At 42.3% G+C, this 27,914-nt stretch overlaps 1 protein-coding gene and 1 long non-coding RNA gene across 2 annotated transcripts in view; both read right to left on the bottom strand.

Annotated features, from left to right (window-relative positions):
- LOC143838858 (uncharacterized) overlaps positions 1–21,018 on the bottom strand; it is a 40,456-nt gene extending 19,438 nt beyond the window's left edge. The window contains exons 1-18 of the mRNA XM_077340769.1: positions 20,995–21,018; positions 19,764–19,793; positions 18,662–18,682; positions 17,995–18,015; positions 17,247–17,270; positions 15,582–15,602; positions 13,110–13,127; positions 12,053–12,079; positions 10,798–10,821; positions 9,052–9,072; positions 7,767–7,787; positions 6,548–6,568; positions 5,812–5,826; positions 4,085–4,114; positions 3,732–3,752; positions 2,752–2,772; positions 1,675–1,698; positions 665–685 (exon numbers count right to left, since the gene is read on the bottom strand). Of these exons, the coding sequence (XP_077196884.1) occupies positions 665–685; positions 1,675–1,698; positions 2,752–2,772; positions 3,732–3,752; positions 4,085–4,114; positions 5,812–5,826; positions 6,548–6,568; positions 7,767–7,787; positions 9,052–9,072; positions 10,798–10,821; positions 12,053–12,079; positions 13,110–13,127; positions 15,582–15,602; positions 17,247–17,270; positions 17,995–18,015; positions 18,662–18,682; positions 19,764–19,793; positions 20,995–21,018 (405 nt within the window). The remainder of the gene's footprint in view (positions 1–664; positions 686–1,674; positions 1,699–2,751; positions 2,773–3,731; positions 3,753–4,084; positions 4,115–5,811; positions 5,827–6,547; positions 6,569–7,766; positions 7,788–9,051; positions 9,073–10,797; positions 10,822–12,052; positions 12,080–13,109; positions 13,128–15,581; positions 15,603–17,246; positions 17,271–17,994; positions 18,016–18,661; positions 18,683–19,763; positions 19,794–20,994) is intronic.
- Positions 21,019–22,637: 1,619 nt separating this feature from the next.
- LOC143839004 (uncharacterized) lies at positions 22,638–27,608 on the bottom strand. The gene is made up of 5 exons (XR_013231517.1): positions 27,462–27,608; positions 25,737–25,754; positions 25,174–25,197; positions 23,391–23,411; positions 22,638–22,667 (listed from the first exon to the last, which is right to left on the bottom strand). It is a non-coding gene; the product is annotated as an uncharacterized LOC143839004 (long non-coding RNA).
- Between the last annotated feature and the right edge of the window lie 306 nt (positions 27,609–27,914).

Genomic DNA, 27,914 nt, shown 5'->3' with positions numbered 1-27,914 from the left:
CAGAAGGTCCCAGGTTCAATGCCTGGCATCTCTGCTTAAAGGGACTGAGTTGTAATCAATGTGAAATGTGAAAGCCACTGTCAGGCTTAACAGATATCCTGGACTTTTGATGAACCAGTCCTAGGGTTGCCTTGGACTGGAAAGACCCATTCCATCCCAGAATTCCCATTGCAGAAGTTTTTTTTTTTTTTTTACCACTCTAGACCCTGGAATTCTCCAAGGAGGAGGGGAATATATATTCAGCTTATGAATTCTGGTTGTAAAGCTTTTTGAGGCCAAGAGTCTTGACAGGCTGCCATTAAACAGCCAAGAATGTCCACTCCTCTAGCAGTCCTCAGTTGAGGAAGGAACAGGTGCAATTTGAAATATTCCACGGAGTTAATCAACCAGAGGGAAATATAGGGAAACTTGGAGAGGGGGAAATGATCAGCAAACCATGAGAAAACGGGTCATAAACGGACCTAAGAAATCCATACACATTGGATAATGCACTTTCAATGCACTTGAGAAGTCGATTTTCCTGTTCCGCACAGGAAAATCCAGCTGCAAGGGCACATTGAAAGGGCATTATCCAATGCGAGTGGAATGAGCCAAGGACTAATGCCCCACTTTGAATAACACAACAGATTTTTCAGTCAATGGACAAAGCATTTGCTATACTCACAGGGAGTGCTGCTTCGATTTTCTAAAATATATAAAAAAAGAAAAGCAGTTATTGTTTCATGATTTTTTAATGATAGCTAAGAGCCTTTATCTGTTTTTTCCCCCACTATGGTAGGGAGGGTCCCCAATGCATTTGCTTTGATTACAGTACAATTGATCAGTTCTCCAACAATTTCATGCTCTTCTACTCCCTCTACACAGTGATTTTCAGTTGAAGGTGCTAAGAATTCTCTAGTTGAGATCCCAACTTCCCCCCAATACATTTTTATATGCATTAAGAAATGTGGTTCTGTACATATGGGGGTCATAAGTCGGGATGGGCACAAACCTTTCATAGAGAGCAGAAAGCAGTGCTTTAAATGGCTCAGCACTGAACCAAAGAAAGCCTTTTTAAACAGTTGAGCTCCAAAACAGACTAAGCTGTTTAGAGCCAGAAACAACTGAACTTGGGACTGCCCCCACAGCTCAGTGGATTCTGATCCAAACCGTTGAGCAGCCAGGAGTAGCCTGCTTCCATAGCTCGGCTGTTTGGGTAGCTTTCATGGGGAGGAGAAAGCAGGAGTTTAAACACGTGTTTTTTGCTCCCCATGAATCCATAAGAAAAAGAAAAGTTGGTTTTATACCCCTCTTACAATTGTGTTCCCTTCCTGTCCCCACAACAGACACCCTGTGAAGTAGATGGGAATGAGAGAACTCTGACAGATCTGCTCATTGAGAACAGTTCTATCAGCACTGTAACTAGTCCAAGGTCACCCAGCTGGCTACATGTGGAGGAGCGGGGAATGAAACCTGGTTCACCAGATTAGAAACTGCCGCTCTTAACCACCAGACCCAGCTGGCTCCATGAACTTTTACAATTGCCTTAAAAGTTTGGAGATGCTACTAGCTGGGTTGCAGTTCACAAATTTTTGCAAGCGACAAATTTCCCAAAGTTCTTCCCAAAGGTTTTTGAGCTAGTGTGATCAGAAAACTGATCAATGGGACAGAAAACAGAAATATTGAAATACTCACAGTCAGTTCTGCTACGGTGACAGTCTAAATTAAAAAGAAAAGGAATTATTTAAGTATTTATTTATTTAGATTTTTATACCACCCCTCCATCTGGCTCTGGGCAGTTTACATAAAACCTCATGAGGTAATTACATGGAACAATTGCATGTCATTATTACTTAGTATATTTTAAAAATCTTCTGCTAGGTCTATGGTTAAAGCCGGGGTACTGAGGATCGGTTCCCTCCCCCCTTAGTATTAGGCAGCAGTTTAGGCCATTTGTTATCTTGGCCCCTCTTTCCCCCCCTTATTAGAGGTTAGTTGGAGGACTGCGAGATTGTGGAATTACCGCCATGTTTTCTCCAGTTTGTTCTTTGATTTTGTTGTCCTGTTTTAATTGGGGTTTTAATTGAGGATTTTATTGGACACTTGTAACCTGCCATGAACCGGTCTCAGGAGTGGTCGAAAATAAATTCAATATAATAATAATAATAATAATAATAATAATAATAATAATAATAATAATAATAATAATAATAATAATAATAATAATAATAATATTTTCCACAGATTACACAAAGAGTGGTATGTTGGGGTGTATGTGAAATCTATCCTGATACTTTGAGTCTATTTTGACTAATTTCTGGTCTTTTGCAGAAATGCCCAAAAGATTTATTGAGTCAAAGGTTTTCATTCAATTCAAAAAGGGGAATATATATGAGCATATTTATTGCTGCTATGTTTTCAGGTCCTTTCCAAAAAAAAAAATCTATTGGAATTGCAACACTGGGGGGAATCCATGGGTAGAATTAAAATGTGGTTTTGAGCAATTTTTAGCATTCCAGGGGAAGTAAGAAACCCATATTCCACTGACAGGAAACCTGCACATCCATGGAAATTGCTGCTGGATCCAAGCCATAAAAACCCAATACAAATCTTGGCTCCATTTCAGTTAAGTTCCCTTTGACTTCAATGGAGACCTCAAAATGTGCTACTATCAAATTGGCGACTACCAAAGAGAGGTAAAATGATTTCTCTCAAAATGGAGAGGGAAAATGGGCCATGGAAAGGCTGTAGTCCTGTGAAAAGGATACTCACCGCTCCCTTTTGGAGTACAGTCTAAATAAAAGCAAAAACAAGAAGTTATTCTTCATGTTTAGTGAGACCTCCTGAAAATTCATGCTTATTTCACAGGGGATACATGTTCCCCTCTTATATCTAGGAAGATGAATCAGGCAGTAATTAGTGGGTGACTATGTTTGCTGCTGCTGTGTGTTTTTATTCTTGCAGGTTTCAATTTTGCATTTTTATAGTAATTTAAATTTGGTCATTTATAGAATTATAGAATCATAGAATCATAGAGTTGGAAGGGGCCATACAGGCCATCTAGTCCAACCCCCTGCTCAACGCAGGATCAGCCCTAAGCATCCTTATTCCATCACAACATTCTGGCTACATTGTCCACCTGCCTTGAGTCCAAGGAGATAATGTAGGATGAAAATAATTTACAGAACAATCGCTTGGACACAGGACCACACCTGATCGTGAATGGGAATTGGGGAGACATTAAGGTCCCAAATCCCCATATCGGACTAATTTTCAGATGAGAGATTCCATGAAGAGGACAGCAGACAGGCAAGCTGACTTCAGGGAATACTCGAACTTCTCTAGTAAATGAGATTACTTAATTATTGGATGTGACAAAAGCAGGCATTTCCCTTAAATTTATTTTATTTATTCATTCATTTGGCTTCTATATGGCCCCTCACTTGGCTTGCCAGCTTGGTGTATGGCTGCTTGGAAGGGTACTACTTGTGAGATAACCAAGGAACATCAGGGGTTTACTCTGCATGTATCAGAGGGGTGTTGAGGAAACTTTGCTTGACTGGTGGGCATCATGTTTGCCACAAAAGTTCTCAGCCCAGCTAACAGTGACTGAAAAGCACCGTGGGTATCTCAGCAGTTACTGATGAGGTAAATTTTCTAGAAAACGACATGCACAATCTGGCAAGACAAGAGTTGGGGGGAGGGGGGACATTGCAGATTTCTCAATTTATAGAGAGATTTTCAATACTCACTTGAATCTGGCTCAGCAGTTGCTAAAGGAAAAGAGAATAAGAGACCATTAGTCTTTTGTGTTCCTCCCTACATGTTGGCAAAGCTTGTTTTTAACAGAGGACAAGTAAGCAGAGAATGGGAGTGTGACAGCATTTCCCTCTTTGAAGCTCTGTCAAATCCACATCACCTCAGGCCATTTCATTTTAGTTGGTCTGAGAATCCATAGAAGGGTTAAGCTGAAAATTTCATACCCATTCGCTAAGGATGGCCTTGAATTTTTCTTATGGATTGTTGTAGAAATTTTACGGGAAGAACTAGAAAAAGGAGTAATACCAATTCCTTTGCCCACACCCAGAGGGGTCACAATACTCACTTGTGCATCGGCTTTCACCTGGCCTTCAACCTAAATTTAAAAGGAAAGTGTTATTCTTTCAGGCATTTTTGATATTTCATCCTATGAAAAATCTAGCTTTACTTCCCCTCAGATTTATGTAGAAACCAGGACTCTATGACCGTTTACGCACTGGAGGTTTCATGCCGCCCTGCAGGCTGGAGTTTTAGTCATGGCAGGTTGCTCCACCTCTTCCTGCACCCATATGGGGGAGCATTTGGCCTGGTGCACCTCATCCGGCCCAGATTTGTGCTCCTGCACAGGAGCTGGGGCAGTGAAGTTCCCAATGCATAAACAGTCTATGACAATCCCATACTTTGACAGAGGATTATTTAGAGTGCAATTCTAGGCACGCTTGTACGGACTGAGCCCCAGTGGACATAGTGGGGCTTATCTCTGAGTAGATATGCCTAAGATTGCATTGCTTGTCCACTTCAAGAGACCATCTCAGCCAGGTGAGATCAACCTAAGCCCATAAATGCTCAGTAAAGGCAGATGTCTGCAATAACAGCAATCAACACTACTTGGCTACTTTAAAGAACTTTCAACTATTGTGATCTGACCTGACTGGAATCTTCTTACATTCTTATCTCTTACTGCAGAAGCACTCAAAGAAATCGAGAATCTAAAGGTTTGTCCACCCAATCTGCAGTCTGATACTCCCTGCCCACAACTTATTGGAGTTTCATGAAGGGGAACTGATTAGCTGCAGCACACGAAGTGCTAACTTTCATTCAAAAGAAAGATGGGGACAAAGATATACTTTTTAAAAGCTGGGAATACAGAAAACCCAACAGACACATTGTTTTTATGAATGCTGTATGAATATTCAGTTGTTTTTGTTTTTTTAATCTACCCTGTGGCAGAGGGGAATGGTTTACCATTATTGAGTAGCACTGAGCTGGCTGATACCAAGAAAATCTGGGGAGCCCTGCCCACATGGGTGCCATCCTGCTTTTCTGCAATCTTCCTCAAAACATCCCTGCAAAGCATGTTTGGGAGAGATGGCTGGGAGGACGGGAAGACCTGGGAGGTGCAAAGAACCTTCATGATGCTGTGGGGGGAGCTGGGGGGGGGAGTTGCTTCTGGCTAGGTCAAATAGCCTTTGATTAAGTGAACAAAGTCTCCTTGTGGTGGCTACTAAATGATCAAGGCTTGACAGGATACACCATCAAGTACTTCCTTAAGGGAGTCCCTCAGACAATGATGAAAATGCTTTCTAGCAACCAATGTGAAACAAATGGCATATCCAATTGGTGCATTCAAAAAGGGCCATGGCTGGATATATTAGAGACTGGACAACACTGTTCACTGTGCCATGAAGTCATATTTTATAGACTTCAAGTCTTCTAGGAATCAACTAGCAAAATCCGGCAAAGGAACACTAGGCTCCAATCAAAAGGACAGTATTAATTATTCTCATTCATTCGTTCATTTGTCTGCTTGTGCATTTGTTCGTTCATTCTTTGATTCGTTTGTTCATTCATTCGCTTGCTCGCTCACTTGCTATGCTGCCACTCCTAGCCAAGAGTTCGCAGCAGCTTGCAACATCCATTAAAATACAATAGAAATCAGTAAAACTAAGCAAAAACCCTAAACCCCATCCTCCCCAACCCCACCAAGCCTCCAACTTGTCTGTAACCAGGGATGATACAATATGCTATCGTAGCATTCAAAAAGGATATACAAAGAGGATTTGTAATACTCACGGTGGTTGTAAGAGCCTAAAGGTAAATTAAAATAAAGTTATTTTTTCCCCTGCTTTAAGACTTCTTCAAAAACAAAACTTTATTCTTTCAATATAAACATATAGGCCTGAGGCTTGCTCCCTAGCAGAATTCAATCCTGGTGTTTTTGATATGTGTGATTCTGAATTTAAGAGATCGATAATACAAAAACATTCGCCCAGCCTCCTACTGGGTCCTGCAGATCTCCCCAAAATGGCCACTGCTCTCCACCCAACAGAGATAAATTCCCACAGAGAGAGTGGCTGCTTTAAGGATAGACTGGATGGCATTGGAAGCAACATGACAGCACTTAGCACACACAAACTATGGCATCATATTCCTGTGCCTCTCCCAGACTCCACCTCCAAATCATTTGTCATGTTTTGTCTTTTATTGTAGCAACGGTACTGCTGGTGGAGTTGTCCCATTCACTGTGACACTTGCTGGCCCCTGCTCCCTTATAGTCTCCTTCCCTTGCTACGTCAATTAAGCTGTTCCAAATGACCCATCTTCATCTTGATCCTGCCACCCAGACCCATCATTCAGTGCCTCCCTGTTTGCCCATTGGATCCTAGGCTGAATGGTACATCGAAGAAAGTCGCCTGACCTAGATAATTATGGCCAACAAGGCCAGGCAGCCCAGGGGACATTTATTGCCTGTGCCCAACAAAATTGCAAAAACTGGTGGCAAAAAGCAGAGGAGAGTTGAAATACTCACCTGCAGTTGGGTTACATCACTCTATTTTTAAAGAAAGAAAGAAAGAAAAGAAAGAAAAAGCAGGTTATTCTTGCATGCTTCTTGGTACTTCCTGAAAACTAGCTATACAGCCTTCCTTAGGAGGTTGTGGGCTCTCCTTCTTTGGAATAGATCCCCTACCTCCTGTTTTATCTGTGGACCCCACTATTAGCAATGATTCCAGAAATGAATCCTCTGTAAATGGCAAGGGTCTATTTATCGCAATCCATTTACATTTAACTCATAAAGTAGATGAGTGAAACCCTGTTGAGGAGTGATGAAACGGAAGGAAGTTTTCTAAGCCTTTCTTTAACATAATTGCCACAAACTGATTTCTTTGTTCTGGGTTACTGTTAAAGGCCCAGGGAGAAGGCGGGGAAAGGTGTCCAGTGTTGTATCTGAGGAAATCTAATAAAATAATTGCTGCCTTCAATAGCAAACGCCCCATGTTTCTCCCAGATCTAGCATGGCTTAATAGTAAGAGTCAGAGTCAGAGTACCATCTGGGATAAGGTGACCAGATTGTCCCACTTTTGGAGGGACATCTGGGGGCACCTGGCAATTTGTACTGATGTTGCAGGTAAAAAATATATATTACAATACTATTTTTGCGTTCTATGCATTCTATGAAAATTTTTGTTGCTCCATATGGACCAAATTTTTAATCAAGAACACCCCCCCCCCCGGTCAATGGGGTACCATTTTACAATTGTCAAAATCTGGTCACCTTAATCTGGGAGATTCTACTCTACCTCACAGAGTACTTGAGAGAGGTTCAAAGGTTTTAGACTATGCCCAATTTGTAGTGTGCATTATATAAAAACATATGAAGACTATCCTACAGGGGGCACCAGAGGAGATGTGTATTTAGCATAGTTAGAATAGGAACTTCCTGATATTTTTCAAATACTCTCCTCCTATTTCCTGATTGGCTCAATGGGAGACTTCCTGCTCCTTTGAGCACACTTCCCGCTGCCCTGTCTCTAGAACAGACAGGATGTAGAACAACAGATAGACAGGACTCTCCTCTCTCTCCCTACACAAAGTTGTTTCTCTCCTCGATAAAACTATTTTATTCATTTAAGCAGTTTGGTGCTCCACATTCTTTGCATATTTAATCTCTGCCAACAAAATGGCATCCCTATTGGGGATAACAGCAAGGTATAAATGAAGTGAATAAACAGCATATTTGAAATACTCACCTCCAGCTGGGTTAAATATTTCTAATTTTTAAAAAAGAAAAGAAAATCAGGTTATTCTTGCATGCTTCTTGATACGTCTTGACAAGTCAGTATATGACTGTGGTGAACAGGGGCTATTCAGAAAGAGTCTTTTGGAGTTTATACCAGTTTTTCATTGCTTCCTGTAAGGGACTTTGGGAAATGTAGTCCATGAAGGGAGCTGAGTATTCTCTCCAAAATAAGTTTCTCCTTTGCAAAGAACCACGCTTTATGGGAAGTGGGCAATTGTGCTGATAAACCATTTTGTTTCAGTATTTACATGGAAGGTCTTGATTTGACAAAACAAGGGCTGGGGCACTTTGATACTGCTTTGAATAATCAGCCAGATTGATTAGTATTGGTCAGTGAAGGCAATTTGGTCCACTTCAGTCTTATAGCCATATAGATTAAACCTACATCTATATAAACATACATCTATGTAGAAATACATATATCATTTCCTTTAGAAAAATGATTCCCACAATGATTGCCCTTTCTTTAATAATGAAATGAATTGAAACCTTTTTGTTCACCTAGACCTGGCTTTCTGGCTGATATGGCCCTATATGGTCATGTTGACCTGTTTCCCCCTCCCAAAATGGTCAATGATGGGTCTGGATGGGCTGGGAAGTGGGTCCTGGGTGGGCATGTACATAGCTATGCTTTCTGATCATATTTGGCACAATCACACCATTTCTGGGATTTCTTGAAGCTTGAAACACGTTTCAGGGGTTTCTCAATGGTATAAAGACTGACCGAGGCTGTCCAAAGGACTCACACAAATGTCTCCTTTATTCTTCTCACTAGCTCATATTCCTCCCTTCCTTCAAGGATCTTGTTGGCTGTAGAAAGTATCATGAAGTTGCAGCTGATTTATGGTAAATCCATAGGGTTTTCAAGACAAGGAATGAATATCTGTGAATTGCTATTGCCTGCCACAGTGTAGGAACACTGAATTTCCTTGGTGGTTTCCCATGGTTATCTTCCAAGATCTGAGGACATTAATCTAGCTTGGATCATCTTGGTTAGGGCTGAAGGCTCTTAGGGCGGTGCAAACGAATGGGGTGAATTTTTTTTTTCACAACAGCCCTATGGACCAAGTAGTCCAGGCAGAGGAAAAAAGACTGACCTAAGTTAAACTGCTGAACGCAAACAGTTATCTGAAACCAGTTCAACACATTAACCATTCCACTGCATAATCTTCCCTTTCCACAAGGCACAGTGGGGGGGAAGCTGGCCACAAATAAAAATTATACACGATACTTACCAACAGTAGTGCCCTGGCGGCCTGAAAGAGAAAAAAAGTATTCATTGAGAGAGTACAGCTATTCAAAACAGTCTTTAATATTTTTCATGGGGGTACAGAATGGCATAAAGGTCTCCACTATGAAAATATCTCTGATACTGTATAGGAAATACTGTGTAGGAATGTGGACAGCATGTGAATTTTCTTTTCAGGAAGGATCAGGGCGATCTCAATGAGATTCCTACCAGTTCAGGTCTTTCCTTTGAAAAGCTCCATTTTATCACGTTAATTATTCACTGTTTTCCTCATTAAAAAGAGAATCAACAGGGATTTGGAGAGTACTGCACTGTCCAGTGGAGATTTCAGAGTGCAAATTAAATAGCAATGGGGACATGTTTCTTTATAAACAGGCCCAGCGTTCTATTTCTTGGTCACATCTTTGCTGTGAATAAATCCAACCCAGTTCCAATAATTGTAATGCTTTGATCATCCATTTTTTGCACGAGGATATGATAGCTATTTTCTAGTAACATGGAAAGAGAATCAGCAAAAGATTCCAAACCAAAAGGCCATAAGAACCAGTAAAAAAAATAAATTCAAACCTCAAGACCCACATTCACAGAAATGTTCTCAGACTGGGGACTGTGATGTTTTTGGAGGTGGGTAGCACTATTTTTCATCCACCATCTTGAAGAAGAAGAGTTGGTTCTTATATGCCGCTTTTCCCTACCCAAAGGAGGCTCAAAGCGGCTTACAGTCGCCTTCCCATTCCTCTCCCCACAACAGACACCCTGTGGGGTGGGTCAGGCTGAGAGAGCCCTGATATCACTGCTCGGTCAGAACAGTTTTATCAGTGCCATGGCGAGGCCAAGATCACCCTGCTGGTTGCATGTGGGGGAGCGCAGAATCGAACCTGGCATGCCAGATTAGAAGTCCACACTCCTAACCACTACACCAAACTGGCTCTTCTCACTCCTCCAAGGGGAGAGTTCTGCAGTACTTGCAGCCTACCAATACATTATGTGGAGGAATACCTGCGGCCTCCTTGTACATTCCAGTGACTCTCCAGCAGCCCAAGCTGAATGGGGCTTGATGTACTTCCCAACTCTAACACACAAACCCATCTACTAGACCCCTAGAAGACTTTGAAGCTGGGACTGACAATAGCGCAATGCCCGCCCACCTGGCTCCCTTTCCCCAGCACCTTCATAACCACCTTTTCCAAACATTCTGGTGCGGGATACTAACACACAGTGTTTTTTAATGAGGAAATGAACCCAACCCACTAGCCCGACATGTTGTTTTTAAGACTTGTGAGGGATGCATTTGGCTCAGTACTAAGTCAGGGGGGTCAATTGGAGCCATTTTGGCTTGAGAAAACAGTGTGGAGAGGTATGAGTTCTTCCTTCTCCAGCACCATGGTACCTCTGGGCTTAAAAATAGACATTCCATGTGACTGATGTGTAGCTGTGGTGAGAATCATGGGAAAAGTGCATTTCTTTACTAATTTATATTACAATATTTATACCCTGCCTTTCTATTCTGAGAGAAGTGGCCAAGTAAAATGATGAATTTAAAACGAGACTCTGAGCCGGAAACCAAGGCCTGTGAGTGAATTTCAGCAGGCAAACGTCTATCCCATGACTGAGGTATCTGAGCTACTATTGAAAAGGATACAAAAATCCACAAGCAAAGACTGGGCCCCATTGCAGACATTTTGATCATTCAGCCAATTTAAAAAGAAAAGAAAGAATTTGCAATACTCACAGCTTCCAGTTCCTTTTGAAGTTTCTAAATAAATTGGAGAGACAAACAACAGTCAATCTTCATATTTCCTGGTTCCCTTTGTACACTAATCACTTAAGCATGATAAGCAGGGATTTTCAACACTGTGGCTCTTACAATGCACTTAATCTAGAAATGAATGTCAACTTTTATCCAGCTAACTGTCGGCATCAAAGGTATTGTGATTTGGGGGAGGTTTTGGAAATCCTTTGACCGAGCAGATGATAACACTTGGGGGTAATCAATGACTTGGCCAGTTGTGCCACCAAATCATGGCCAAACTGTGGCTTTCCAGATGTCCATGGTCTACAATTATCATGAGCCCTTGCCAGAAGCCCCTGTTATAGATGAATATGAGGTGTTTCTAATAGAAATCCCCCTCCAAAAAATGCTGTTAAAATATTTAATGATCTTCAAATTTAATCTACTGAACTACAATGTGATATATTACCAAAAAGCCACTGCAGCATGTTTTCAAATGTCCATACATATGAAAAGCAGTGCTATTTATTTTATTTCTTTAACATATTTATCTTCGGCAGCCAGAGTCAGCTTATAAAACCATAAAACCATAAATTCAGCTAAAATGGAATACTAATGATACTGTTACTATGATATAGATTGAAACTGCTATCAACACAGAGGAGTAGTTCCCTGACTGAAATTCAGCAACTCATTGCCTACAAAACCAACTGGGCTGTACGCTTATTAGGGAAATCAAGCAAAGCCTGTTAACATGATATATGGTTGCCCAATTATACCAGGCAAACCCCCATGAGAACTCCTCATCCTCCACTGGAACGGCAGGGAGGAAAGGCAGGTGACAACACAGCACACTACTGCATTGTTGGAACTGAGGCTGGTGGTATTACGGTGACACTCCAGGAAATTTCCCAATCTCTATGATTTTTGGCACAGAGAATGGAGGATCCTAGGAAGCTTCCAGGATCCTACAAAGCCACGCTGTTTTTGCATCTCTCCCCAGTGTTCCTCCTTCAACTTAGTGCTGGGCTGCCAAACCTAACTCTACATCAAGGGACCTTTGAAAGGTAGCCATGCCTGCATTGGGGTTGGGAAGGACTCAAAGGACGGGAACCACTTTTGATTGACTAGTTCAGGTTCCTCAGAGGAACAGGTTTTGAAATCAGCCAGCAAAATTGGCAGCACGTGACTAGACTGATGTGAAAAAAATCTTCAGATCATTCAATCAATATATAGACAATTCAAAAATACTCACTGTAACATATGCAGACACCTCTGAATCCTTAATTAGAAAAGAAAAATGTCATTTGTTTATCTATTTTTTGATTATCTTACTTGCAGAAAAACTTGTGAGGGGGATGTTGACAGTGATATGTCGGGTTAATATAGGAGCTACCCTAGAACCTCAGAAGTCAAGAGAACCAGGTTACTCTAGCAAAAGCACCTTAAAGACTAACAAAATTTGTGGTAGGGCAGGCGCTTTTGAGAGCCACGCCTCACTTCTTCAGATAACCCTCAGAATGTGAAGCCAGTCTCTGGAATAGGGCTCCTTCCATCAACAGAGTTTCCAACAGCAGCTGATAGCCAACAGAGTAAAGTTGGTCTTCCAAGTTCAGGGTGCAGATGGTGAGGAAAGCTACTGCCTTCATAGCCTGCTTGTGAACTTCTGGATCAAAACTTAGAGGCCACTTTTGCAAACAGGGGTCTCATTTATATAACTTTGAGCCAGCTACTGGGATCAAACTCCCAACCTCATGGACAGACAGCTTCAAACAGCATTTCTGCCACTTACCACTCTGCACCACAAGAGGCTCATATATATATCCCCTGTGCAAGCACTGAGTCATATCTGACCCTTGGGGTGACACCCTCTAGTGTTTTCATGGCAGACTCAATACGGGGTGGTTTGCCAGTGCCTTCCCCAGTCATTACCGTTTACCCCCCAGCAAGCTGGGTACTCATTTTACCAACCTCGGAAGGATGGAAGGCTGAGTCAACCTTGAGCCGGCTGCTGGGATTGAACTCCCAGCCTCATGGGCAGAGCTTTCAGACTGCATAACTGATGCCTTACCACTCTGCGCCACAAGAGGCTCTTCCTTGGGCATAGTTAGCAAAGCCCAAATGAACAACAGTTCTGTCTCTTTTACTCCTGTGTTTTACCTCCTATGTAGAATAAGGCCTATACAACAGAACGAATCTAGGGGCAAGGGGCACTTTCACTTAGCAAGAGTGGAAAATAAGGAAAGATTTTTTTTTTAAGATAGCAAATTATGGATTGTTCAGTTAACACAGAGCTGCTTTGAAATACTCACAACTTTCACAGCCAGAACCTAAATTAAAACAAGAAACATTCATTTATTTCAAATGAATTCAATAATGTAAGATGCAATTAAACCATATGCAGTCATCCAATTAACACCATTAAACATGTATGATAAGAATCATATTAAAAGCAGCAATTTAAAAAATACCTTGGACGCAGCTGGACAAATATTCCCTCAGACCACCCTGGCCAGGTTCTGTGGAACAAGTCTCCTTTGCCGGAAATCCAAGAGTGTAAAGTCCCACTGGTCTTTTCTGAATGGCTGTTCCACAAGGATGGAGCAGACACTGGGGGCAAAACAGAACCTGGCCTATTGTAGAACACTTGCAAAAGGTGAGGGGCCACAAACCATAGACCTGGCTGGAAAAAGGAAAGGAGCTGCCTGGGGACATAGCAGCTGTTATTCAGGCCTCCAACTATTAATATGGACCCCAAACTAGTTCTATTGCCAAGTGGGACCATGTACTGGGGAAGAGCATCTGCTTGGTCCCGGATTCAATCCCCAACATCTCCAGTTAACAGGATCAGTCTGTAGATGATGTGAAAGACCCCTGCCTCAGACTCTGGAGAGCTATTTCCAGGGTGAATAGACATCATTGACCTTGATGGGCATATGGCCTGATTCAGTATAAGGTAGCTTCATGTGTGTGTACTTTTAATTTAACTTATCTGAATCAATATTTGCTACATCTACATCCAATGGAATCATGATTCAGTACTGGACAATTCCTATGGTAACCTTGGACTGAAGTGACCATCTCAGTATTCCCAGGGTACCCATTTCCACACTAGAGAAATTCCCTAAAGGATTCTCCAAACAGCGAGAAGATTTCCAGCTTTGTAAGCATTACTTGGTCATCATTGGTTATTGATAATCAATTTTCATGTATATGAGTTATCTTGACTATGGTCAAACCCAAGCTGCAGATGTACCAGGAACTGGTCCAGCTCTGATACAGCTTCCTGATACCTGCTATATTCAAACACCTGACCTAACAATTTTAGCATAATAGTTTTCATGTGATAGCTTTTTGGATTTACAGTCTCTATGCTCTGCCTAAGTGTAAAATCAAGGAGGTATATTGAAAAGATTTTCAGATTCCTTGACTAGAAAGTCACTGTCCGATTCCGATCTCCAAAAAATCCTAAAATATTTTTAAATAATGTCTTAGAAAACTTAAGTAAAGAACAAAGGTGACCTTTCAGAAGTATAAAAAGCAGGACAAAATGTAGTATTGAGAAAATATAAACACCTGTTGCAAATACTTCCATTACACTCTTTGGGGATTTATGCTAATTTTGGAAATGATGCAAGATTTCTAATATGGAGGGTAGTGTGTTATCTGGGAACTTATGTGTGACCCTGATTGAACCGGGGCCATCTGTTGATGGTGTGGTGGGCTGGCCACAAAGGGCGCGACTAAGGGCAAGCTCTAGAGCAGGGGTAGTCAAACTGCGGCCCTCCAGATGTCCGTGGACTATAATTCCCAGGAGCCCCTGCCAGCGAATGCTGGTAGGGGTTCCTGGGAATTGTAGTCCACGGACATCTGGAGGGCCGCAGTTTGACTACCCCTGTTCTAGAGAGTGTGCATGACTACAGAGGCATGCATGGCCCATCGGGCAGGTGTGCGGGTGCCTATTTAAGGTGCCACATGCCTTTGCTCACCCTCATCGCCTGCTGCAGCCAACGGAGAAGCATCCCTCCCACCCTATCCCTACTGTTATACAATGTTGTACCATTATGGTTTCAGGTTATGCAGAACTTTAAATTATCACAGCTAGTTTAAAGGGGCATGAGACCAAGCCTGTTGGGCAGTAAGCCCCAGGGGGCATATTGGGGCTCCCTGGAAGATAGGGGTCTCCATAAGAGATCGGCCTATAGTGAGCTTGGCTTGGAGGCCAGGGACTTGGGCCAGGTGACTGGGATCACCAATAAGAGGTGAGCACCCATAGATCCCCAGGTGGAGGCGATTCTGGAAGGAAAGGAGCCTGCTCTCCCAGCTGGGAAAAGGGCCAGTCCCAGGGCACCTACGGCCCCCCAATTTGTTGCAGCCAGATGGCTGTGGGGTTTGGGCTTAAGGTCTTGTGCTGGGCTAACCTTCTGAGGGGTTGGGAGCTCTTAATAAAAGGCTGTGGCCATGTTAATGCCAGAGCATGGTGTCACATCATTTCTGCTGATATATACCTGCCTGACAGTCAATGGAAGTTTTTCTCCAAGCCTTCCCCCCATAGTTTGCCATCCCATGTCTTCAGAATCGTTTTTCCTGCACTTGGTCACGGATGGTTTGAGAAATCATGGGGAAACTGCGATGAAAACGTGGGAAAGCAAATGGAACTTGGGGGGGGGGGGTTGGAGAAAAGATATTGCCGGTCAGCACTCAAATCACAGGAAAACATCAGTGAAAAAAAGGCCCCATTACAAATTATTTAGCCAGTGTACAAGACGATTTGCTATACTCACATTCACTTCTTTGAGGAGTTTCTAAAAAAGAAAAAAAGAAAGGTCATTATTCTTTTGCCATTTTGGATGCTTTTGACAATGGTTTTTTTCTATGGTAAGGAGGGTCTGCAACACAGTACACTATAATTGGTCAGTTTTGCAATTGCCCCCTACATGAGGATTTTAGGATGAAGAGGATAAGAATCCTCTGCAAAAGATCTGAGTTTCTCTTTTCCTGCAATCTTCAACATGCATGGACAAATGTGATTGACTACAGATGGGGCCAGAAGACGGATCAATGGTTGACATTTGGGGGGGAACAAGAACTAACACTTTACTTATTAATTAGTAGTGTTACTATATTATCCCTCAATTAAAATTGACACCTTCATATATCTTATAAAGTCTTAATATTAAACCATGGCTTTCTTGTTGGTCCCACTTGTACAGATTTATTACAAGAATTTATTTCTCCAGCATCTTTATTTTAATTTGAATGTTGTGTCTTATATTGTATATTCTGTATTTGTTTTGTACTATTAATGTTGGAGATTGTTACGGCCTATGGCCACACACAATAAATTCCTTCACTCATATAAAGCCTTAACGGAAAACTATATGGTAATGTGATTTGACTGATCATGTTCCCTCGTCAATCACAATGAAGTTTAATAATAGTTTGTTCACATCAGCTTAAAAATGAAGTAAGGGGAAAGACTTTCCAACCTTATTTCTCTTTCCCAGGCTGGAGTGGCGTTAAACCTATGTAAATCTACTTCAATATAACATGGTCCATTCAAAGGCCATGCTTTACTTTAAAAGCTTCTGCGTTTTAAAGAAACTTGGAGGAAAAGAATCTTTTTGTCCCCCTTCATGTATTTATTTATCAAGCTATATATCTAAAAACAAAGCTGATGAGAGGTTGGCATCTTGCCTTACAATGAAAAGAACCATTGAAATCACTTGACACATTTAAACAGCAAACATTCAGACACACAGTGGTAACCAGTAACTGTGATGAACCAGTAACACACATGAAATTGAGTAAAATGGAAACCTGGGCCTAGTCTGCACACAATAGATAAAGCACTTTCAATGCACTTTAGAAGTAGATTTTCCTGTTCTGAACAGGAAAATCCAGCTGCGAAAGCACATTGAAAGTGCATTAACCTATGTATGCAGAATGGGCCCAGGTCACATGTCAATTTCAAGACTAAAGTTTAGTTAGCAAAAGCGCGCGTGGGGGGGGGGGGGGCTTTGACTCAGTGGTATAGCATCTTCTTGGGATGTAAAAGGCCCCAGGTTTGATTCCCAGCATTTCCAGCTGTAAAGGACTAGGCAGCAGGTGATGTGACGTGCCCTGATAGCCTGGAGAATCACTTTCAAGTCTGAGTATTCAACTAGTGACCTTAATGGTCCAAAAGCCTGCTTGAGTTTCTTTTCCAATCAAGAGTTCTGTGAACTTCACATCTTCCTTTCTCTCCTTGTTTAAGTGACTGAATCTGAGCCAGGACTTGAAAGAGGAAAAAGCCCAGCAGGTAGCACTGTTCTCCACTTTTAAAATTTCATATTCTTTGGAGGGTCCCTTTTCAAACTCAGAGGTCGCAATTTGGCGGGAGAAGACAGACCTAATGGGAGGGCACTCCGAATCAAGGCTCTAGAGCACAGACGATGTGAAATACTCACTGTAATTTCTTGCAGGGTGAGTTGCTAAATTAAAGAGAAAAGAGATCATTCCTTAATACTTTTTATCTTATTCATTATCCCATTCTCTCTCTTCCCTCCTCCCCTCCCCCCCGGCGCACACACATGTGGGAGTTCCTACACCCCCACCCAGCAACCCCAGTGATATCAGTTTCTCTGTCATCCTGTCTGAGTCACGTGGAATATCCACTCAGTACAAGCAGCTTCCCTCCCACCCACCCTGTTTTGTTGGTTAATCTTATGTCTGTATGGCGCATCAGACTCCCCAGGTTGGGGACCTCCCTATGTGGTGGCAGGGCTGCGAGCAGGGCTGACCTGGCTGGGGAGGCTTGGGGCTCACAGTGGCAGGTAGCCCGGGTGGGACCAAGAAGGAGGTGGGCATCTCTCCTTGGAACCCCAGGGCTTACTATGCCGGGTGGCCAAGGGAAGTGTGCACTTCTTCCTGGAGCCCCAGGTGGACACTTCCCTATGGTGGGATCCCAGCAGCAAGACCTGAGTTCCCAGCACGGGATCCAGATGGGCTCCAGGGTGCTGGTAGGGGCTGGGTTCTTGTGGTCTTCAGACTGCAAGTCAGGCTCCCTCTCCTATGCTGTGCCAACACTCCTGTGGAGTATTAATAAAGCTGTGGCCTTGTTTAAGCCAATGGAAGCCAGTGTGCGTATCTTCCCTGAGCCCAAAAATGCCCTCCTGCAAGTCAAAAAGGAAGCTGCTGGTCATTCACAATACTCACCTCTTCCTTTTGGATCAGAGCCTAAATAAAAGCAAAAGCATGAAGTTATTCTTTGTGCTTAGTGACACCTCCTGGACAGTCTTGCTTATTTCACAAGGTAGAAGCAGATTTATTCACAGCCTGCCGGGCCAGGTGAGCAAGGCACCTCCCCCCGCTAAATTCAGGAAGCATTTAGCAAGCATTAAGCCTGCTGATCTCGTGTCCTTGTCCTCTGGCATGTTTCAAATCTGATTATTTATGTTTTTGTTTATTTGCTAGAATTATAGCCCACCACTCCCAGAACAGCTCACGGCAGGTAACAAAGGCCAGATAAAATCCCCAATAAAACCCCCAGTAAGGTCCAGCATACCAAAACCACAAGATTAGCAGCGAATAAAACTATCATCCCAGCCCAGTCCAGCAGCATGCCACCTGCCATGGGGAGTGAGTGAGGACTAAACTGATGGATTTACATAGTCTGTGAGCTGGTCCAGCCTGAGGAGGGACCTCTGATCTCATTTGCTCTGTCCTCAACCAAAGACCTGGTGGAAGAGCTCCATCTTACAGGCCCTGCAGATGTGCCTGCTCCATCAGGGCCCTGAGTTCACCCAGGAGCTCATTCCACCAGGTTGGGGCCAGGACCGAAAAGAACCCATATAGAACCCATATAGAGATTGGAAATACTCACTTTCACCTGGTTCACTACTTGCTACAATTTTAAAAAGAGAGAAAGAGAGAAAGGAAGTTAATCTTTCATGCTTCTTGGTACATTTTGGAAAAGCTTGTTTTTAGCACAGGGCAAGAAAGCACAGATTGCCTGAACCCCCAACACCTTACACCAGGGGTAGACAAACTGCGACCCTCCAGATGTCCATGGACTACAATTCCCATGAGCCCCTGCCAGCATTCGCTGGCAGGGGCTCATGGAAATTGTAGTCCATGGACATCTGGAGGGCTGCAGTTTGACTACCCCTGCCTTAAACTGAGAATGTCCAACACATAAATGTATTGGACACAGACTTGTATTTGTTTCATAGCAGTCCAGCTGTCATGAATTGTCCCAAAGAATCTGGGAGCTATAGTGCATGCAGCTGGCTTCCCATGTATTCCTGCAAGACAGGAAATTGCTGTTAAAATACTAGACATTACTGTTAACTTACTGTTAAAATAATACACATTGATGTTTAAGTTTAACCATTCAGTCATTCATAACATGTAAATCACGTACAGAATATTTCTTAATGGAATCTGATTCTGCACAGCTAAATACTTGCTAGAATCCCTCTAATAATTCACATGCTGCACGTCTTGGTCTAATCCCCTTAGTTTTAAGCACTTACTCGGGCTATTTTACTTTTCCCATTATTTTATTCTTTTTAGCATCCTAAAGACTATTTAATCACTAATTTTCTCACTATTCATTGTACTTAGATTGAAACTACAAATCTGTTTACTATCAATAACCACATCAGGTCTCCATTCCAGCTCCCTAAAGTTCCTTAAAACAAAAGGACTGGATATTTGGCTGCGGGGAAGCTCCAGAAGGAGGAGAATAGCAGCATCTCTATTTTGAAGTCACTGGCAAGAAAGGCCTCTCAATTCCACGTTGTTCCATTTCATTTTAGTTGGTATGGGAATCCATAGAGGGATCGAGTGGGAAATTTAATAGCTATTCACTAAGGACCACATTGAGTTTTCTTGGGAGCGCTTGTAGAAATTAGACAGGAAGAATAAGAAAGAGGAGTAATTCAGATTCCTATGCCCATGCCCAGAGGGTTCACAATACTCACTTGTGCATCGGATTTCACATGGCCTTCCAGCTAAATTTAAAAGGAAAGTGTTATTCTTTCAGGCATTTTTCATATTTTGCCACATGAAAATCTTGTTTTACTTCCCCACATGTTTATGCGGGAACCAGTAGTGTATGGTAAGCCCTAGGACTGTGATAAAGGAGTATTTAATATGCAGTTCCACACACACTTTTATGGAGTTAGCCCCACTATATCCAGTAGATATACCTAGGATTGTACTGCTTGTCCAGTTGAAGAGATCATCTCAGCCTTAGGTCTGGAAGAATACTCGTGTCTTACAGGCCCTGCAGAACTATGATAGTGCCCTAATGTCAGACAGCAACTCATTCCACCAGGCTGGGCAAGGCCAGGCAGATCTCTTTGGAGCCAGGGATTACCAACAAATTGGCATTTGATGAACACAGTCCTCTCCAGGGGCATACAGAGAGAGACAATCTCTCAGATATACAAGACCGAGTCTGCATAGATGTTCACTTTACTTCCTTCAATGCTATCCAGTGGCAAGGGGGAATGGTTGCCACCAGGGACTTGGACAAGGAAAATGGCATTCAGATGTCTGGTATCAAGATCGGAAGTTTACTGTCTACATGGATGATAATTTGGCTGCTCTGCGACTTTTCTCAAAATACCACTGCAAAGCAAGTTTGGGGAAGATGTTTGCAAATATAGAAGATCCTGGGAAGTGCAAAGAAACACCCCGATGCTGTGAAGTAGCAGGGGGGTGGGGGACAACAGACCCTGCTTTCTGCTATATCCAAGCCAGGGCAGATGACCTATGTTTAAGTGACCAAACTCAAACTGTGGTGGTCACTAAATGATCACATTTGACAGACAAGCTTTCATTTAATTCCTTGAGGGAATCCTGCAGGGCCTGTAAGACAGAGCTCTTCTGCTGGGCCTATGGTTGAGGCCAGCTAGGATAACAGAATAACATCAATTCCTCCAACTTGCTCCTCAAATTCATTTTATTTACCTCAGCACTTCATGTTGGTGCTAATATTGGCTAGCTGTGTTTTTTTATTGTCAATGAATATCCAATGTATCCAATTAGTTGTACACCACCCCAAGACAGCAAAATTGGTATCAGACTGTCTAGCAACCAAGGCGAATCAAATGGAATATCGAATCAGTATATTTGAAAAAGGGAGTCACTGGATGCATTACAAGTAATATATCTAGTAATGCACTCGAGTGATCTATCTAGACCTACTTCTCCATCATGGGCCTCCCCCATCCTCTCCCACCCTTCTCTTCCCTGAACAAGAGCATTTTGATGCTTTAGATTTTAAATGTTAATGTGTAATGCTTGTTTGAAATGATTATATAATTTACTGCTAATTTACAGTTTACACCAACTCGAGACGACCTGGTCAAGAGGGGGTGGTATATAAATTGAAATATAAATTAATAAAATTAAAGCCAAGGAAATTCTGTTTTCACTACAGTAAATTATATTGTGTAGATCTTTACTGGGAGATTCCTCTCAGAATCAAAAAGTATCACCTGACAATGAAAGACAAAGCCCCAGTTAACAGCAAATTCCAAATTATTCCCCAATACAATCAGGATTTGAAATACTCACGTTTTTAATATGGTTCTAAATATAAATAAAAATATAAATAAAAACAAAGTTATTATTTTGCTTTGGTATTTCCTCAAAAATATTTATTACATTACAATATATATATATATTGTATGTGTGTATGTGTGTGTGTGTGTATCTTGTTCCCTAGCAGAATTCATCCTCAGTGCTTCTGAATTAACACTGCGTAATCTTGAATTAACCTATAGTAAAATAGATCTGCAGTGAGAGGCAGAGATCTCCCAGAACTGCACAATCCATTAAGGATTTATGGATACATCGTTGATGTATATCGACAACCTACTCATTTCATTTTTTTTTACTGAGATTGAATCAAAAGTTCATTGATCTCATAATATTTATAAATTGTTTTTCAGAAGGGTACCTTTTGGATTTGCATGTTGGACATTTTATCTTCTAAAGGCCTTAATGTTCGTTTGTTATCCCTTTACATTTTTGGCTGCTCAGCTCACATATAGGTAGAGCTAATGGAAATCTCATTTACCTCAGCCTCTTTGTTATCAGATCACAGGTATCTTTAGAATACCAAGTAGGAGCTTATAAACTTCTTGTTGTTGCATCCTTCCTTTTCTTCCGTATACTTTTGTCTCAACAAATTTACATGCCCCCTTTTTTCTTCTATGATTGGTTGCTATAAAAAGTAACCATTGTTTTCTCCGCTATAATAAGTCTGCTTAGAGATTGTATCATATATGCAGATGTCTGGGCTCTTTATCTTTTATGGACAACATCTATATAAGACCCCACTCCAACAGGACTATAGCACCAGAAACAGACGGTATTGAAACAGGGTCTTAATTAGACAGCTGTTCTAATTTATTTATTTATTTTATATAAATAATATATTTTATATAAATAGTTTATATAAATAATAATAAATAATAAAAAAATAATTTACTATATTTACTATATCATGCACTGTATATAGGGAATTTTTGCACTGCATGCTCTATATTGTTTGTACTGTATATATTAACAATTTGGTTTGACACAGTTAAGGATAATTGCTTTTTTCTCATCATTTTTGCAGCCTCTGGTACTCAGTTCTTTAAATGAACAAAATAAATTAAGGTACAGTATTTTCCCATATATGTGTAAATGGGGATAATTCCCTTTTACTGCAAAGATGTGGAGGAGCCCCTTGAGGTGGACAATCAGTTCCTTGCCTGACTGAGGAAGGAAGATATAATTCCTGCAGCCTACCCAAAGGCAAAATCTGGCAGTAAGGCCAATTCATAGAAAATAGTTGAAACACTCACTTCCAGGGAGTTCACAGTTTCCTAAATCCAGAGAAGAGAAAGAAAGCAGGTTAGTCTTGTGTGCTTCTGGGTACTTCTTGAAAACTTGCTAAATAGTTGGAATGAGCAGAGGCTAACCTTGAACAACCTATTCTGAAAGAGTTATCTATACCTGAGATTTTGGGAAGTTATACCAATATCAATTTATCAAAAGACTTTGGGAAATGTAGTTCATGAATGGTGCTGAGAATTTACATGGGCGGAAAAAACCCAGAGGATGCCTATATCCCCGCTTCCACATGACATCGCTGCTGGGCTGGCCCCCTCCCAGGCCTGGCGCACCATAGGCTGCTGTTGCCCCACTTTAAGGGAACACAGATATTTTCTGCATTCCCTTAAGCGCTCCAGGGGTCAATGGGGCCAAGCCCAGCAGAGGTCTGTATGAGTGGGAAGATCCAGGTCTTCCAGGCCCAGCTCCTCCCCATCCTATGGAGGCCCAGGGTGGCAAACAATACTCCACTCAGCTCCGCAGTACTTTACAGTGAGGTGGGGCTGAATTTGGACTTTTTTTTTTTTTGCAGGAGGATTAAAATCCATCCCTGGCCATGGAAATTTGCTGGGTGACCTACGGCTAGTCACAGGCTCTCAACCTCATCCACCTCACAGGGTTCTTGGCAGGATTGGAGGGAGACTGGTGTATGCCACTCTATATGGAGAATGGTGAGTAAATAAATTAAGAGTGTAATTTATAATTGAAATGCTCACCTTCACTTTGCTTATCAGGCCCTATTTTAGAAGGGGAAAAAAAGAAATCTGGTTATTTTTACACATTTCTTGGAAATTTGCTATGCAACCGTAGTAAACTGGGATTAATAGCCTGAACCTGAACAATGAGTTCTGGAAGAGTATCTATATCTGAGACTCTGGAGGGTTATACCAGTTTGTCATTGCTTTCTTCAAAGGTCTCTGGGAAATGTAGTTCATAGTAGATGCTGAGAATTTTCTCAGAAAGAAGTTTCTTCTTTTCTCAGAACCACACTTCCCAGGACATTCTGGGCAGGAGGCATGATTGCTAAATCAATTTCATTCTCTGATATTTGTAAATCTATTTGTTTAACTTTTTTCTCACATAGTCAGTAGGCTGTGTCATCTCATTCATCAGATTTTCTCGGGTACAGAACTGGACTTCACTTGCCCTCTTCTGGTGTCATAGGCAACATCTCGGAATCAAGAAATCTGATTCACGATGTTTAAAAGTCCGTTACATTCTCCTCCTGTTTTGTCTCGGCACATCTGGGTCTCGCTCATCTGTCCCATTGATTAAATGCAAATGGAATGCAGTTGAAGAGACCCTTGCCATTTATGTGGGATCAGTGCAGATAATAGATAACTAGGATGCCCCCTGTCTCCTGCCTTTCATCCAGCAACAACATGATATAATGGTAAGCATGTCAGATTAGGAGTTGAGAGATTGCAAATTCAAATCCCCACTCTGCCACGAATGCCTGCTGGGGAACTTCAGGCTCCTTACTCATTCTTATCCTAACCAACTTCACAGGGTGGTTGTAAAGGGGGGGTATAGGAGCAGGGGACAATGGGATTCACTTTGCATCCCCATTGTTGGTAAAGGTAGGCTATAGTGATGGCCTCATGGGTATAGAAACAGTCTGGAGGCAATGCAACAATACTGACAAAGTTCCAGCTCGCATTTGATTTCTACTTTTACATTGCTGACAATAGTTGAACAAGGGGGAAAAAAATCTCTACCTGGATGTATTTTTGCTATTGTTATCTATGTAAGATTTTCAGGTGGACTTGGTGTGTCTATTTTTCAACCCAAGGAGACCAAAATTGCAGAGGAATGCAAGCCATTCAGGACTACCCAAGTTTCATGTAAAAAGGAGCAAGGGTTTCAATTCTAGACCCCCAAACCAAGGTATCCCCAACCATCCCCTTTGCAGGTGGAGAGAGGGCCCCAACCCCATAAATGAGGGAATGAAAAAGAATGGTGGAAACTTCCTGTGGATTATGATCCAAAGGGATCGGATGGAAATACTGTAGTCCCTTAAAACAGTGGTTCTCAACCTTCCTAATGCCGTGACCCTTGAATACAGTTCCTCATGTTGTGGTGACCCCCAACCATAAAATTATGCAAGGGTTCTTTCACAGAAATTAAACCGAAACTGACCGATGGTGTGAAGATCCATGGTTCATGATTGCATATTAATTGGGTTTTCCCCCCTGGGCTTTCTCAGTTCAGTTCTGCCTCTTGTCCCACCATGCTGATCATGCGCCACCACCTGAAGCATCTGGTGGGAGACTGCACCATGCTGGAGGTGCTGCTGGAGCGGCTGGCAGCCGAGCGTGGGCACCTGCAGGAGGAGTGGCAACTATGGCAGTGCCCCTCCAGCCAAGCTGCTCGTCCTGCCCCGACCCCTGTGAAAGGGTCATTCGACCCCCAAAGGGGTCCCGACCCCAGGTTGAAAACCACTGCCTTAAAAGGATCCAATGTGAAGAGCTGTTCAGGCAAGTGATTCATAATACTCACGTGCAGGAAAGGCAGGGAAAATCCCTAAAATTAAAAGCAAACAGTTATTCTTTCATTATTTTTGATATCTTTGCATATTTATTTGATTTGATTACAATTGTATACCACACTCCCTTGCAGATCAGGGCAGTTTACAATGTAGATTTGTATTACAATGCAGAGAAAGCATTTATTAGGATGGACTTTACAACATTTCTACCATTATATCATTGTCACAGAACTGGGGGGGGGGGGCGTATAAGTTTTGAGATAACCTGTTAAAAACTGGATTAAATTGGGGCAAACTCAGCAGGGATTCAAACTAACCAAGGCATTTATTCTGCACTTAGATTTCATGGCTTGTATATTGAAATTATATGCAGAGAAATTATATTCCTGCACCAATAACACCTCCCACCACTGGACAACAGTAGGATTCAAAATTCTGAGGATCCACTCCTGGGGGGGGGGTCTCCCCCCCCCTGATCCCCCTGCTTGGTAAACCATGAGATGCCGACTTGGAAATTGACACAGGTGGGAATTAGCATGGGTTTCTCAATATACAGAAGATTTGCTATACTCACATCAACCGGTTTCTGAACCTAAAAATTAAAAGAATAAAAGTAGTTATTTCTTCAGTCTTTTCGGCACCTTGAAACTCTTGATTGCCCTCCCCACAAACACACAGTGATGTCTGAGACCTCGCAGGCAACCTGCCATCCTCTTAACCCTTTAAGCTTCTCTGTTCCCAGTGGAATGATCCCAATGCTCCATTTCACAACCATCCCCAACAATTAATTTTTTCACAAAGTCCGCTAGAATTCTTTTCTCTCCCGATTGTTAGACAAGAATGTGTTCCAAGTTTGGTATATTTCCTTTTAGCGTTACTTTCAATTGTAAATCTTTGGCACTTGTTCCTCTGGTGGTTTTGGATGGAGTAATGGAATGCCACCACAGTGTCAAAGGCTGGAATGGCAACCCAGATTTGCTAGGACTATTGAACACAATGTTCCTCCTCCACGGTTGATGTTACTACAGGACAATGGTTTTCAGCCTTTTGGGATGCCTCACCCTTATTTTTGTGTTGACCAATGACATGGAATGAGCTGTTTAATTCTCACTTTGAGAGGGAAGAGGTATTATGGGGCTTGAAAAGGGCAGATTGTATGGCAGAACAGCTGTCATCACAGTTATGCATACAGAAGGTGGATTCCTCTAATTTTAGTTCAATGTAAAAAGTAAAGGTAAAGGTATCCCCTGTGCAAGCACTGGGTCATGTCTGACCCTTGGGGTGACGCCCTCTAGCGTTTTCATGGCAGACCCATTACGGGGTGGTTTGCCAGTGCCTTCCCAGTCATTACCATTTACCCCCCAGCAAGCTGGGTACTCATTTTACTGACCTTGGAAGGATGGAAGGTGGAGTCAACCTTGAGCCGGCTGCTGGGATTGAACTCCCGGCCTCATGGGCAGAGCTTTCAGACTGCATGTCTGCTGCCTTACCACTCTGCGCCACAACAGGCTCATTTTTAGTTCAATGTATCTCCCAATAAATATTTCTAGTTCTAGATTACCATGGGTTAAGGAACTATATCACCTGTTAGCTTGGGGTAGTGGCTACTAATCTGGTGAACTGGGTTTGATTCCCCACTTCTCCACATGCAGCCAGCTGGGTGGCCTTGGGCAAGTCACAGTCATTTTAGAGAAGCAGTCTTTCTCAGAGCTCTCTCAGCCTCACCTACTTCACAGGGTGTCTGTTGCGGGGACAGGAAGGGAAGGCAATCATAAGCCACTTTGAGACTCCTTCAGGCAGTGAAAAGTGAGGTATAAAAACCAACTCTTCTTCATCTTCTTCTAATCATGTACAGAAAAAGTAGAAAAGTAGAGGCCCCTCATTTTGTCCAAATGTAAAATATTGATAAGTAAAGTTGGTGGTGGAAAGTGCTTCAACTGAGACCGCTGAGGGCATTCTAGGCAAGAGACAAACCACAGTGATTTACCATTGCCTGCCTCTGCTCTGCAACCCTGGCCTTCCTTGGTGGTCTCCCATCCAAGTGCTAATTACAGCCAACCCTCCAAAGCTTCCAAATCTGACCTGAGCAGTCTAGCTTGGGCCATCCTGGCTAAAGATAGTTATTCATCTAATATCTTGATCCTTGATGCCTTGCATAATGGATAATGGTCTTGCCTAAAGAAGTATTTTGAGTCCATAGAAATATTACAATCCTATATGCAAAGCTCACCCAAGAGCCTGCTCAGTATTAATGGAACACGAGATATGGCAGTTTTAAGAGAGAGAAATGCAGCCTTACCACTAGCCCGTTGACATTTGGGCAAACGAGAAGCGCAAGAAGAATAGCAGAAAGAGCCTGGAGTTTCATCTTGGCTTCTCTTCGGTGCTTCTCAGGAGTGAAATCACCAAGGTGAAGTCTGGGGACCTTCCTGGCTGTATTTATAGCAGGTGTCTGTCCATACGTTTCATGCTCAATCGGCAACGTGTCACGCCTCCATTGTCAATCACTTCTGCAAACAAGGCAAGGTTAACTTCTCACAATCTTTATCATGTGGAATATAATCACGGAGTCTAGCACCTGAAGCCAACTTTTCATAACTGTAATCTTTTGGAACGTTATCATGGAGTCCAGTGCCTGAAGCCAGCTTGAGCTATCACCACGTTGATTAGTTCCTCATTGGGACATTAAAGTGGATGGCTTTGATTTTTCCCAGGTACATGGGCTGAGACATCTTCAAGAGCAATAAGCAAG

This window comes from Paroedura picta, chromosome 5 (assembly GCF_049243985.1).
Source record: "Paroedura picta isolate Pp20150507F chromosome 5, Ppicta_v3.0, whole genome shotgun sequence".
In the NCBI taxonomy this organism is placed as follows: Eukaryota; Metazoa; Chordata; class Lepidosauria; order Squamata; family Gekkonidae; genus Paroedura; species Paroedura picta.
The sequence above is the reverse complement of the archived record's forward strand: the minus strand, read 5'-3'. Positions and strand labels throughout refer to the sequence as shown.